Source organism: Vitis vinifera, chromosome 16 (genome assembly GCF_030704535.1).
Source record: "Vitis vinifera cultivar Pinot Noir 40024 chromosome 16, ASM3070453v1".
Taxonomy (NCBI): domain Eukaryota; kingdom Viridiplantae; phylum Streptophyta; class Magnoliopsida; order Vitales; family Vitaceae; genus Vitis; species Vitis vinifera.
Window position 1 is genome coordinate 173,913 of NC_081820.1, and position 14,183 is coordinate 188,095.

Consider the following 14,183-nt stretch of genomic DNA (forward strand, 5'->3'; position numbering starts at 1 on the left):
TTTTTTTTCAAAAATATTAAATTAAATTTTTTTTTCAAAAATATTAAATTAAATTAAAGTATTTAAAAAAAATATTTAATTAAATATTTTTTTAATATTAAATTAAATAAATTTATTTTTAAAAAATATTAAATTAAATAAAAGTATTTTTCAAAAATATTAATTTTTTCTCTCAAAATCAACAAAGAGCATTTTTGGAAATACTAAAGGATGATATCATTCAACTCAATTTTCATACTTTCATTGGGTATTGGGCTCAATTTGAAGAGTTACATGAACCTTTTGTTAATTTGGAGGTCCATCTACCCCCAAAACATAATTCTCCCAAAATAATTTTAAAACTTCCTTGAATTTCAAGAATTATATAAAAGTGAACTCATACCTTCAAAAAGTCGAATTTAATATAAAAAGGCTAGTGTAAAAAGAAAAAGAAAAAAAAAAAGGAGTTCAATGATTCAATATAAAAACACTGAAATTGATATAAAAACTTTTAAGATAATTCAATGAAAAAGAAAAGTGAAGAGGGGAGTTGAATGTAAAAATGAAAGAAAAAAAAATAAAAGCAAAAGGTATGTTTGGCAATTATTTTTTAAAATAGTTTTTTATTTTTCATAATAAAAAAATATAAGAAAACATGTTTGATAAAAAACTATTTTTTATTTTTTATTGTTAAAAAAAAATAGTGTTTTCAAAAATCATCTTTTAATTATTTTCAATGATTTTTACTTATATTTTCAGTGTTATTCTATTAAAACACATTTAAAAATATTAAAAATAAGTTAAAAATATTATAAGTTATCAAACAAACTTTCATAAAAAAATTATTTTTAAAAACTATTATTCAAAATTATTTTTTAAAACAATTACCTACCAATTTTCAATAATATTAAAAGGGATTAATTTCCTTCACCTTTTTTAAGGTTTTAACTAAATACATATAACTTTCATAGATTTAAAATTTCATCAAATACCTCCTTTTTCTTTTCATTTCCCACTTAAAATAAGAAAGTTTTTTGATAAAAAATTAAATTCAAAGGGTTTAGTTGTATTTAGTCATAACCTCCGGAATATTAAAAAGGAAACCCTAAAAAGGGGAAAAAGATAAAATAAAGAAAGACCAAAACAAATGTTCCACTCACCTTCCGCTGCCCTCACCTCGCTGTTCTCTTCACCTACCCCAGGGCCATAAGCCACTTACCTACCACACGCCCATTTAAACTGGGAAATGGATTTCTTCATCCATCTTCATTTTTTGGATCCAGATGTCGTCCTCCTCCATCAAAACTCCCAATGTCATCACCTGCAGAGGTAAGAACTTGCCGCATCGTTGCTTCAAAATCTCCATAATTTTTCCCGATAAATTAATGAACTTTTTGTATTCATGTTCATAAATAAATAAATAAATAAATATATAGCTGCTGTGGGATATGGAGCTGGAGAGGCATTGGTGATAGAAGAAGTGGAAGTCAGCCCGCCACAGCCTATGGAGATTAGGATTAAAGTTGTCTCCACTTCTCTCTGCCGCAGTGATATCACCGCTTGGTCTCAGGTCAACTCATCTCCACATTTTCACCTTCTTCATTTCTAATCCCTATTTATTTGCTTCATATTCCTTAGTTGTTAATGGCTATTAGACTTGCCATTAATTTAGTTGATAAACATTGTTGGCACATTCCCTAATAATTTAAGCCTTTGGATTTAGTGAATAGCTTGGCTCCAATTATTGGGTACATACTAATCTTAACTGACAGCTTAACATTAATATCCTTCGATCTTTATAATCAGATGAAGGATATATCGCATATACCTCCAAAATACATCAGTAATTGATAAATAACTGTATGTATAAATGTGGGTCTAACAACTTTTTCTTGTTTGTGCAGGCTCCTATATTTCCTCGGATTTTTGGTCATGAGGCCTCTGGGTCATTTCTCTATCTTTTGCCTTATTGTTTACTTATGTTCCATCAGAAAATGATAACCCCAGTTCAACTATAATTAAATTATCACTTGCTTGATTTGCACTGACAAAGTGTGTCCAATTTCTGAGTCATGTTTAAAGTATTTAATAGGTTTATGGGAATGTTAATTTTAGACAATTCTCTTTCTCTAGTTTACAGATTTTAACAACACTATTAGTACAATATGTTGGCATTTGTCTCCAATTCCTATTTTGGTGCAGTTTAAATGCAATTAGAATTCCCTTTTTTAGATGCAATTGGAATTCCTTTTTTCTACAGATCTTGTAATGAAGCGCCTTTTTTTTTTCTTTTTTTTTCTGGTTTATATTGAAGGAATAGAATCCTTTATCCACCAAGGAATTGGGTTTGGAAGCTCTATATGTAGCCCATTTCACAGTAGGTATAATAAGGGTTTATAAGGTTGGTGAGGATATGGGTAGAGAAGAAAATATCCAGAAGAGCAGGGAAATATTGATTTCTTCTTTTTGAAGCTCAACTCAGGTTTGGTGTAGCTACTAGAAAGTCACTTGATAACACTCTAGACTGCAAGGAAGTATTGGTTTCTTTCAACCTCAGCTGTAAATATTAGGAGCATTTCTAGCCTTAGGATTTTGTATCAATATATATATTGGATGTTATTTATATATGGTTATAGTGGATTATTCATACATGTATGCATTGATAAGAAAATAAACACACTTGAAATAGCTCTTGCTTATGCATATGTTCTTATTTATTTTGTTCTTTGCTCTTGGGTATTTGTATTGGTCTGGTTGAACCCAGTGCTTCAATGGTATCAAAGCTTTCACCACCATTCTCAAATAATGGTTACTAGAGCACAGTTTGGTGTTTGAGTTCCCATACACGTGCAGAAGTGAAGAGTCTGCAACAAGGATTTCAGTTGCAAATGGAGTCGATTAGTTTTTATTGGCATGTGTTACAAGGTGAATGTACTTGATTGAAAATAAGTGCTCACATTGCACACATTGTTGGATAAAGGAGGTGAAAACACTAGTTTGAAAAATGAATGTACATCATCTTCTTCATAGTTAGAGCAGGTACAATTGGTTTGGTAAGTGTTCCAATGAAGTGTGTGTGGTTGGCATCTTGATTGCAATACAATGGGATTTGGTAAAGGAAGCACTTGCCTTAGTCAAGATTCAAGATTGGCCTAAGGATATTTGGCTCAGTTTTTATTCTGTCCAAATTCCCTTTGTATAGCTATTCTTATAAACAAAACTTGTTATCTAGTATACATTGTGAGCCCATATCAAAGCTATGGTTAACTTGATGTCTTGATTTCAAGTCTCTCCTGTTGTTTATTCCCCCATTTATTTATCTATAATCCATCACTATTATTGTCTCTCCACATGCAGTTATGGGGCACACATATGGGATGGTGTTAGCCCGGTGTATGATGTAGGCCCATATCCTAACAACTTAAGTTTTTAGGAATATTGGTAGCTTAAGCTTAACAAAAGTTATTTTAGGTTTTCTTGTAGGAATAGAAACTTGCCAACTACCAACTAGGAATAATAAGCATTAGGGTTTGTGGAGATGAGAGAGAAGAAACACCCAAGTGGCCTTGAAGTATAACATCGTAATACAAAATCTACTTTTAATTTTTTTTTAAATAAAAATTTGAAAGTGAAGCATATATTGAATCTTTAATCGCATTGCAGGATTGTAGAGAGTGTGGGGGAAGGTGTGACTGAATTTGAAGAGGGGGACCATGTACTTACATTATTCACTGGAGAATGCATGACATGTAGACATTGCACCTCCGGTAAAAGCAACATGTGCCAAGTACTGGGGTTGGAAAGGAAAGGTGTAATGCACAGTGACCAGAAAACACGCTTCTCAATAAAAGGGAAGCCTATTTATCATTATTGTGCTGTTTCAAGTTTCAGCGAATATACAGTTGTGCACTCTGGATGTGCTTTGAAAGTCAGCTCACTTGCTCCTTTGGACAAAATATGCCTTCTTAGTTGTGGAGTATCTGCAGGTAACATTGTTCTTACTATGATATTGCCATCAAGCCATACACTGCTAAGTCCTCTATTTTCATCTTTGAAGTTGGTTTCAGGGGTTATAATATCCTTCATTCCACTACCTTGGATCCCTTACACCAAGAGTTGAAGCTTAAAAGATTATGTTCCTGGATTTTATCCTTTCTAAAACAATCCTGGATATTTTCTTCATAAGGATTGAAGAATGTTTGATGATCTTGTATTTGACTGCAGAAGACTGAAAAAAAGGTTTTAAGAGATTGACTTGAACCTTCCTGTGTCATCTCATCCTTTTATGGACTCCAAAAGAGGAAAAGAGGAAAAAAGCAAAAAAAAAAAAAAAAAAAAAAAAAGGTAATACAAGGCAAACATGCCAAAAAGTGTATAAAATTAAAGGGTTCTTCCTAGCTCTACAAGCCTCATGGCACTATCCTGCACAAAGATTTGAATTTTGAGGCCAAGGTTCATAGAAGGGCCTTTCTTACCAGAAACAGGCCTCCTATGAACTTGGCACATATATTTGAGGGTTCACATTGGGCTGATAACCATATGTGAAGCATTAATGGATCATGATTCATACTTCAACCTATAAGTCAACTCAGTGGCTTGGATAATGGGATTCTGGTTCTGCAACATTATTATAATTGTGTGTGACCATGTTTCTTGCATATTAACTTGAACAACGTTTATTCAGTTTTATGTCTGGTTAGATCATGAGTTTTTGGTTTGGGTAAGAATATTTAACAAGTGGAATTATATTGTTAGGTCTAGGAGCAGCTTGGAAGGTTGCCAATATAACCGAAGGATCAACTGTAGTCATTTTTGGACTTGGAACTGTTGGCCTTTCTGTAAGTACAGAGTCTTATTAACATCATTTTCTGCCTGTAACTTATGATGATAATTGGCAGTTGGCTACCTTATCATAATTTTGATCAATCATAAGTTGTTATATGATTAGGTCGCACAAGGTGCAAAACAAAGGGGGGCATCTAGAATAATTGGTGTTGACATTAATTCTGAAAAAATGGAAAAAGGTATCACAGGTTTTTCTCTTTCATATTCTTGGATTTTATGATTGAAGCTATTAGAAATTCTTTCCATTGTTAAGGGTCTTCAACTTTTGATGCAGCCAAGGCTTTTGGAATAACAGAATTCGTAAACCCACATGACTGTAATGAGCCTGTTCAACAGGTATTTCATTTCATTTAATAAGCAATTTTTTGTCAGAAATATCAAATATTAACAACAGACCCCAAGGTGGGGCATCCTTTTGCTTTTCTTTTCTTTTCCTCTTGCTTCTAAGAAGAGGTGTAGGACATAGGATTGGGTATTGTGGATAAGTTGTCAATGTTTCTTTTTCTCTTGTTTCTTTTTCTTCTTTTGGGTCAATATAATGCATCCAGTATTAGTGAGGGATAGACAAAAAGAAACATTGGCACCAGCTTTGCCCTTTTCCTGGTCTTATCCCATCTGTTTTATGGGAGTCAGCACAAATTCCAGGACATTAAGAGCATAGTATTAGATTAAAAAGCAACGTTAATAATAAATGCACAATCCATAAAGATGATGGAAGCCCTCTTCCTGGCAACCTATAGCCATAACTTCCTTTGTGTTGTTTGTCTTGTATGTTAAAGAAAACAACATGGTAGGCATATGTTGAGCGCAAATGGTGAATGTTTGTTGAAATAAAATCAATATGTGCACATGGATATATAAAAATTTAGATGTGTAGAACTAAGATATTGCTGTTCAATATTATGAGGAAGTTTGATTTGTATAACTAAAGTATTAAAATTTCAGGTAATTAAACAGATGACTGATGGTGGGGCAGATTACTCATTTGAATGTATAGGCGATACTGGAATGGTGACTACTGCATTACAATCATGTTGTGATGTAAGTCCTGTGACTCTCTGATCCATGTTTTTTATGTAAGGAAGCTTTACTTGTCAATGTTGACATGTGCTTTTTGTCTTTTCCTGGTTCCCTTAGGGATGGGGTTTGACTGTGACTCTGGGTGTGCCAAAAGTAAATCCAGAAATATCATCTCACTATGGATTATTTCTTTCTGGAAGAACGTTGAGAGGATCTTTATTTGGAGGATGGAGACCTAAATCTGATCTTCATTCATTAGTAGACATGTATATGAGGAAGGTAAGAACCACAATTAATCTTACAGTGGATTTCAGCCTGAATTTTCTCACTTTATTTGTTTTTATACCATGTCTTGACTTCTGCCTCTCAAAGCTTCACTCCACCTACACTCACCCGATCAGTCGGACATAGCTAGAAAACCTTGGGATGCCCAGGAAATAAAGATTATACTAAGGCCTCATTATATAGCTTTTTGCTTTTCATTTAGCTAGAAACTGAAACAATAAGCAGTCTTGGTATTATGAATGTTTCATTAAACATGAAACAGATTCCCACATAAACAAAAAGGGGCTTTCCTAAAAGACAGCATTCTCTTTACTTCTATTTTAAGTTCTTAAAGCCAGAATAACTTTAAATCATTGAAACACAGACAGTAGCTCTTAAAAAAATGCATTTGGCTTTCAAACAGCCAATCTAAATTGTGCCTAAATTAGAGCTAGCAAAGCCAGACCCAGAGTTTAATTTGTTTTATGGACTGTGTGAAGACCCTGTTCCTTTTTTAGCCTTTTGTATTTGTGTTTACATAATTTTGCATTCTTATTCAAGGACATGGCAGGATGAACCAATAGGCTAATATTACTGTACCTAGATTTGATTCATGTTTGATGATATGACATGACAGTATGAGCCTTTTGCACTATGCTGGGTGGAATGCTCAATTGGAATGGTGCAACATGTCCCATGTGAGCTAATGTATCTCTTAATCTAATTTTTGGAGCGCTCATGAGCCCCTTGGCCTAGGTCCCATTTCTTCATTGACATATAATATTTCATATCTATTGGTATCAAAAGCTTGAAGTGTGTGAACCCATGAAAATCATTGCTGATTTACAGGAGCAATAAAAGAAAACCATGCACAGTCTGTATTCAGTATGTTTAGGCCTTAATCCATGATAGCTAAACTCTCTTCAAACCCAAAGCTGACAAAGCAGCAAAATAAGTAGAAACTTGAGTACAATTTACCAAGGAAAAGCATAATTCTTAATGCTACTTCTCCCAAAGGAAAGGCTTAATCTTAATGCCTCTTCTGAGAAATTTGAAGGTGATATGCATTGTGTTCTGCTGTAGTTTAACTAGCCAGATAGATGATTGATCATTCCTCATATAAATCCTATCAGTGGATAACATGCTTATTTTTACATTTTCTAAATGCAGGAAATCCAGATTGACGAATTCATCACTCATAATTTGCCTTTTGAGGATATTAACAAAGCTTTTGATCTCATGATGGAGGGGAAGTGTTTGCGTTGTGTTATCCACATGCCAAAGTAGTTTTTCATTTTTTTGGAGCCTCTTAAAAACTGACGAAGAACTATTAATTTTTCCTGGGTTATGAGTTTATATTTGAGCATTCCTTAGTTTTTGATTGTTTGAATGGGAAGGTGGTGTTCGTGGAGGATTATTGAAGTTTATAATGCTACCATTTTTGTTATACTTTCTGCTTGCAAGCCACACTCAGTTTAGTAGATTGCTGAGGCATGACCTCACAACGAGCTCCAAAATGTGATGGAGCTTACCTCATTTGTCTCATCTTCACTGTTAATCTCACTGCCAACTCTCAATGAGGCAAGTAATTGGAAGCTCTAATGGTTATGTCCCAGTGTACATTTCCTCCTGATAATCCAATTACACCATTGAATCTCTCTTGAGAAGTTGATAATTGCATTAGCACACATGCTGATATATCATGAATATGCTTGCTATTTAGTACAGGCTATACATTTGAAATGCCAATCCTCTCTACAATAATTTGCAGATCATCTAGGTCTGAGTCATGTTTAAGAATTTTCCTTTTTTAATATCTTACTAATGAGCATTGATGTTGATTCATGTTTTGCAATCCTATTCACATTTCTTGATAGTAATTGCTTGCACAATTCTCATTGCAACCCCCAGTGCCAGGTATCAATGACCAAATGTATGTGGAAAGTCATTTTTCGTTGACAACTGGGATTTGATTTGAGGGCTTGCATTTGGCAAATATATGTCAAACATTAAAGATTTGGCAGGGATCAGGGTACTATGGTGTCTTAGCTGAACTACCACCCATTTACAAAAGATCCCCTTTGGCGCTCTTAGCTGAACTACCACCCATTTACTTTGCCTTGCATGTATAGTTATTAGGTGAGGAAGGTGAGACCTTTAGCTTTAGGGACAAATCAAACCCATAAAAAAGTCAAAACAAGTGAACTCGCTTCTATCTATATAATGCCATCAACACATTACCAAAGCCTTTTAGATGAAGTTCACTCCATTCCAAAATTGAGAAAAGGTGCTACAACTGCGTTCCATTGCATAAGAGTCACTGCAGGTATAGACATGCTAATGGCGGATCATCAGAAAATTCATCCGGTTGTGGACCCAGAAGCACCGCCAACAGAGCCTCTAGTCCCTCGTGGCTCATTTAGATCAGAAAAAGGTGACCCATTTCAGCATCCTCCAGATCCTCCATTGCAGCGTACCATTCCAGTCATCCACTCAAAACCACCAAAGAGAAGCTGCTGCTGCAAATGCATGTGTTGGACAATCAGCCTCCTTGTCCTGCTGTTGGTTATTGTTGGAGCCATAGCTGGTGTTCTTTACCTTGTCTTCCAGCCAAAACTTCCCAAGTATTCAGTTGATAGCCTGAGAATAACAGACTTCCAACTCAACTATGACATGACCCTGTATGCTAAATTCGACATGAAGATCAAGGCCAATAACCCAAACAAGAAAATTGGTATTTACTACGAGAAAGGGGGTAAACTGAGTGTTTGGTATACAAACACCAAGCTGTGTCATGGGTCACTGCCAAAATTCTACCAGGGCCACCAGAACACCACTGTGCTCAACGTGGTATTAACCGGGCAAACACAATATGGGAGCACTTTGATGACAGCATTGCAGGAGCAACAACAGAAGAGACGCATACCCTTGGATCTTAAGGTTGATGTGCCAGTGGCAATCAAGCTGGGAAAGTTGAAGTTGAAGAAAGTGCGATTCTTGGTAGAATGCTTGTTGGTGGTAGATAGCTTAAGTGCTAATAACCTGATCAGCATCAGAGCAAGTGACTGTAGGTTTAGACTGAAACTCTAGATCTATCTCACTATACTCCCATTCTTTAGATGGAAGCTCTGTTCTTTATCGTAGCTTGCACTGCCTCCTAAGCTTGTGTAGACATCAAATTTCTTTTCCTGTATGAGAATAAAGTTAAATATTGTAGCAAAACAGAATTGCAGTATATGCAACATACCTTTTCTATACCAAAGATGGGTCAACAACCCGTGGTAGCTTTAAGGCTTTTTAGGTAAAGCCGAAAGAAGAGGGAAACAGGTCATAATAGCTCAAACCCTTTACACAAGGCTAACCTGCTCAGCAAAATCGTGAACAGCCAAGGATGGTTTAACAACTTATCTGCAAATGCAAAACCGACAATTGACTGCCAATTTGACTATCAAATGCTTCTATTGACAATAGGGGCTCTCCATGAAAGCATGTGTTGTTTGTACATATAAGTCACTAATTGCCAGTTAAAGCCCGTGGTCTATGCTCAATGGTAAACAGAGACATCCCAGTCTGCGAAATGGCTCTCACAAATGCCATGTTTGCTGTTAAAGTTGGGGCATGCCAGTAATCTCCAGTGCCAAAAACAACCTTGTTCTTCAATGCTAGCTTTCTTGTGGTCGGGAGGCCCATCATGCGTGCTGAAGGACTATCAGGCACAACCCTGTTCAATTCTCAAGTCTATTAGTGCAGGAAAATAAGAATATTATCCATTTATCATGAACTAGAGCATATGCAATTCAAGAACAAATGTTAGCAAGCGGGTGGGAAATCATAGTTTTATGGTTGAATTTAAAAAAAAAAAATGAAACAAAAAATCGAATTCCAGTTTAAATTATAAAATGCACTCAAAATGGAAATATTATAGAAATTCCAATTTTAATTATCAAAAATATGTTTAAACATGGTTTCCAATATTGCTTGTAAGAAAACCCAAGTCCACTGATGACGATCTTAGGAAGGTTCCATCTGAATTCCTAGGATGAAATAATTCACTCTTATTACAATGAGATCCAAGCACATCCATTTGAGTTTCTGGTAATGCTAGGATTCAAATCTACTTACTATTAGCCTAAAGGGCAAGGTGATAGGTTGATCCATGATGATATTGAGAACTTAGACTTGGGGGAATTCAGTGTTTAGGTCATCAATTCATCAAACAGGATATAGCTTCTGTAAATCAACTGACATCTGGCCGTACAAGGAGACCTCACTGTTACACCATATCAAACCCAACCAGAACCTATCAAACACAAAAGTAATAAACCCTTTTTTGTCGAGAAACCAATTAAAATACTAAACCAGACTGAAATGTTTAGAAACACTACAATGACTTGTTCATTACAAGAATGCTTCTAGAACACATGCAAAAAATTACAAGCCTTAAAAGAAAATTGTATACTACCTTTATTCATTATGACTAGGGGCTTAATCCATGATAAAGAAATCCTAATTTTGACCTCTAACCTAGCATTAAGCAGAAAAATGAATAGAAAGCTTGAGTGGCACACTGAGAAGGTCAACCATAAGGTTGTGATGGCAACACAAAACCAGAAGCTCAAAAAGACACCTCCACATCCTTTGTTCTGGATCCTTGGCACTAATACCAAATTGCAACTCTATCAAACAAAAGCTCACAACATGATTAATAGCCTTATGTACCACATTTCCATGTATGGCAATACCTGGTAGGAAGAGAAATAATAGTCAAAAACATCCATGAATATCTATAGAAACTTGAAGAATATAACTGTCACTCTCAAAGAAAAATATCCAGACATTATTGACAAACACCCCCTCTGATAAGTTCTGACAAGACATAAAAACAATCGTGCCTGGAAGCATCATATCCAAAAAGCGCATACAACTCATACTTCAGTTGACCTCTGGCATTGCTGCAAATGAGACATGATATCCTCATCATGAAACAAGTAATCCTCCATCCATCACAGTTGCTTCAAACTTATAATAATAACAACCTTCTTAATCAGCTTGACCCTACATAAGATTCCTTTTTTCTTTTTCTTTTTTATAGGCTTGGTTTTTTTCCATTTTTTAGTAGGCTTTTTCTCTACCCACATGAGTTACATTCCAGGCTCCCTGCATCATTTTTAGGAGCACCTTCAATATCTAAAAAGATCTCTCCTGCACGTAAACTTCACTCATAATTTCTGTCCCGAAGCTCATCCAAACACTGTTACCTATTCTTCTTCTGATGCATGAAATCTCTATAAAAATCCAGTTGTGACCATTCCTCACATTCTAATGCACCCTCAAAAGCAGAGTGATTAATTTCTTTAACTTAAAAGCCCACAGTCAATGATGGAGAGCCCAAAATAGGGATTTACCCAATTATCATCCAGTAACCTTAATAAACAACTACAGTGAACCCATAAATTAGAGAATTTGAACGCCATAGAACAAGATGACATGACATTTAGTAAAACTGGTAGAACAGTATAACCTCACTTAAGACTCTGCTAGTTGTCCATCATACGCAAGCATGTGTTCAATTTAAGATAAGAAAGAAAACGTATAAATAGCCAAAGTTTCTATCCAAAAATCATATAACAAGTGGATCAAACCTGTAAAACATAAGCAAAGTCTCAACTGTTAATAATAGCAAAATCATAATCCCTTGATACAACCAAGTATATATAGTATTTTATAAATGAATATTACTTTCTGTGAAACCAATGAAAGTACAAAGAATCAATGTCCATGATCAAGGGGGTAAAAGAAACCTACAAAAGACTCAAGGGATCTTGCCATAATGTATCCCAGCTGATGATCTAGGGGGTAAAAGCAAGGTGCCTCTTGTCAAGGACATGTGTGAAATACCACTTGAAAGTTGCCTTTTCCCAAGACAAGTAGTCTTGTCAGAGGAGAGTACCTCAAGATGACAGTAGGGGTAAGGACAGGACTGTCTAAGCAAAAAATAGGTTGTTGGACCTTCAAGAATATGGTTATCACCGACAATGACATGAATACTAATGTGCATGTAGATTAAGAATCAAACATTCTCCGGTGATATGCATTTCATAATCATATGGACTCTGATTGCTCTCAAAATTATTGCAGACCAAACAAAATTGTTCAAAAAAGGAACTAAACAGTTGAACAAACTCACATGAGGCACTTCAGTAATTGATCAGCTCTCAACTTTTCATTGGGCCCTCCACACATTGATACCAGCTCTTTGAACTCTGAATGAACAGTTTCACATATGATACCTCTTTTTCCAGATGTTAACCCAGACAGTTCCACATGTATTGGATTCTGAATTTCCGACAACACCTGACAAGAGATCAAGACAAGCTTTATTCCAACTGCATATGGATTCTAGGGGTGTTGCATCCGAGATAACAGAGAACATGGTTGAGAAGTACACTAATCATTCATGAATGATAAAAGAAGTGTCCTGTGGCACCCTGAAAACACAGAGATCAACTGGAGAGGGAAAAAGAAATGGTCTATACTCTCAGACTCTCAGTTAACCAATGCCTGTCCAACTTGTCTATTTTTTATTCTTTTTCAACAGAAATTTTGCCTCATCCAACTACCCACCCAACAACAAACGAATGAACAAGAATGGCTTAGGTCATCATTAGCGCCAAATAATTGGAGAACCCACAAAAGGTACTCAAGGTGGCTTACTTGGGCAAAATTTAAAAAATGTTTATGCTTTGTAATCATGACATAGAAGAAATTATTTCTTACCTGTGCAATAACAAATTTATAGTTGCCCTTAAAGCGCAGCCTCATTTCAGTCTCTGGTGCAGCCAGAAGTTTCTCAGTACCACCATTACTGATTCCCGATACAACAGCAATCAAAGCAGTTGTGTCAAAATTGATCAGATCATCTTGACCTAAAAGGGTCTCCACTCCTTCTGCATGCAAGCAGCAAAATTTCATTCCCAAAATGAGAGAAGAGAAAGAAGCACCCAAGCTTATATCAATGTGCTTCTCAGGGATCTGTGTTCCAACAGCATCTGGGGGTGAGTCCTTGACGTCATAGACTAATACAGAGGGGCTGACATGATCAACCTTTATTTCAAGGATGCATGCCCCTCGATATGATCTGGCAAATACATTTATCCACTCACTTTCTGGTTCCTCCAAAAAATCAAAACTACAATCAGGAAACTCTACTGCACACTCATAGGCCCCAAATTCACCTTGAAGCTTCTCACAAATACATTGGTCAAGACCATTAGAGAAGAAAAGAATTACAGATGAAGGCTTCAATGTGAGTGAGGATCGGGCTGCATCAAGGACTTGTTGGATTCGGGTTCTTAACCCCTTATTACCAGAACACTCATCCCAAGAAACATACTTCGGATTCCTATCAGACACAATAAACCAAACTGGGTTTCTATTGAGAGTGCACACTATATCAAGATAGACACCCTTTGCAGCACCACAATCACTTTTCTCACCATTTCCAATTGTGGGTGATAGGGGAAACAGCTTGCAGACCCGCGACACTCCGGTGATGAAAGGCTGCTCAAGAATGTGAACCACAGCCTCCAAATGACTAATGTTGACACTGCCACAATTGCACTACATTAATGTTTCCTCATTCATTCAACAACCCTCCATTTCTTCTCTCAAGTACACAAAGCAAATATAGATAAAATTCCAAAGCACCCATACCTCACATAGACAATCTCAAAAGCCAGAACTATAGCAAATCCAGAACATAAAAGATAAAAAGAAACAAAAAGCAAATATCGAGAAAATTCCAAGCACCCATGCGACACAGAGACTCAAAAGCCAAAACCCATATAGGGCAAATGAAAATTGTAAAGTTACCTGAGGGGGAGGGATTGGTGGAGATGAGTAGAGGAGAGGAAATTAAGCTCAGAGCTGGCCAATTTGAGGAGAGTGCCCTTGCAGGAAGCTGTGATTTTGGAGGTATCCAGCCTTTCTACTCTCTCCATCACCCTTGTGCATCTCTTCTTCGCTTCTTCAATCAACTCCATCTCTTCCATCCCTCCTATATTTCCACACTTGCT

General features: G+C 36.0%; 3 protein-coding genes across 4 annotated transcripts; 2 read left to right on the plus strand and 1 right to left on the minus strand.

Annotated features, from left to right (window-relative positions):
* The first annotated feature begins 1,124 nt into the window (after positions 1-1,124).
* Positions 1,125-7,557, plus strand: LOC100254635 (alcohol dehydrogenase-like 6). Of its 2 annotated transcripts, none has more exons than XM_019226085.2 (10): positions 1,125-1,308; positions 1,416-1,549; positions 1,884-1,924; positions 3,643-3,965; positions 4,735-4,817; positions 4,928-5,003; positions 5,078-5,160; positions 5,770-5,865; positions 5,962-6,123; positions 7,279-7,557. In XM_019226085.2, the coding sequence occupies exons 1-10, from the start codon at positions 1,263-1,265 to the stop codon at positions 7,393-7,395; spliced, it is 1,161 nt and encodes a 386-aa protein (XP_019081630.1). In that variant the 5' UTR covers positions 1,125-1,262; the 3' UTR covers positions 7,396-7,557. The 2 variants fall into 2 exon arrangements, with proteins under 2 accessions (XP_019081630.1, XP_002263525.1); XM_002263489.5 differs by having other exon boundaries at positions 5,099-5,160.
* A 142-nt stretch (positions 7,558-7,699) lies between these two features.
* Positions 7,700-9,295, plus strand: LOC100249528 (NDR1/HIN1-like protein 6). The gene has a single exon (XM_002263696.4). The coding sequence runs from the start codon at positions 8,332-8,334 to the stop codon at positions 9,196-9,198; it is 867 nt and encodes a 288-aa protein (XP_002263732.2). The 5' UTR covers positions 7,700-8,331; the 3' UTR covers positions 9,199-9,295.
* A 217-nt stretch (positions 9,296-9,512) lies between these two features.
* LOC100254610 (uncharacterized) lies at positions 9,513-14,159 on the minus strand. The gene is made up of 4 exons (XM_002267508.4): positions 13,981-14,159; positions 12,886-13,714; positions 12,296-12,462; positions 9,513-9,829 (listed from the first exon to the last, which is right to left on the minus strand). Exons 1-4 carry the CDS (start codon positions 14,157-14,159, stop codon positions 9,622-9,624), a joined length of 1,383 nt encoding a protein of 460 aa, XP_002267544.2. The 3' UTR covers positions 9,513-9,621.
* Between the last annotated feature and the right edge of the window lie 24 nt (positions 14,160-14,183).

Bases quoted from the DNA above. Each gene is read 5' to 3' on its own strand.
- LOC100254635 (XM_019226085.2), top strand. From the start codon at position 1,263: ATGTCGTCCTCCTCCATCAAAACTCCCAATGTCATCACCTGCAGAG. The intron at 1,925-3,642 runs GTCATTTCTCTA...ATCGCATTGCAG, and splicing joins TTTGGTCATGAGGCCTCTGG to GATTGTAGAGAGTGTGGGGG. The intron at 4,818-4,927 runs GTAAGTACAGAG...TTATATGATTAG, and splicing joins TTGGAACTGTTGGCCTTTCT to GTCGCACAAGGTGCAAAACA.
- LOC100249528 (XM_002263696.4), top strand. From the start codon at position 8,332: ATGCCATCAACACATTACCAAAGCCTTTTAGATGAAGTTCACTCCATT.
- LOC100254610 (XM_002267508.4), bottom strand. From the start codon at position 14,159: ATGGAAGAGATGGAGTTGATTGAAGAAGCGAAGAAGAGATGCACAAGG. The intron at 12,463-12,885 runs GTAAGAAATAAT...ATCTCTTGTCAG, and splicing joins ATAAATTTGTTATTGCACAG to GTGTTGTCGGAAATTCAGAA. The intron at 9,830-12,295 runs GTGAGTTTGTTC...AGAATTGAACAG, and splicing joins CAATTACTGAAGTGCCTCAT to GGTTGTGCCTGATAGTCCTT.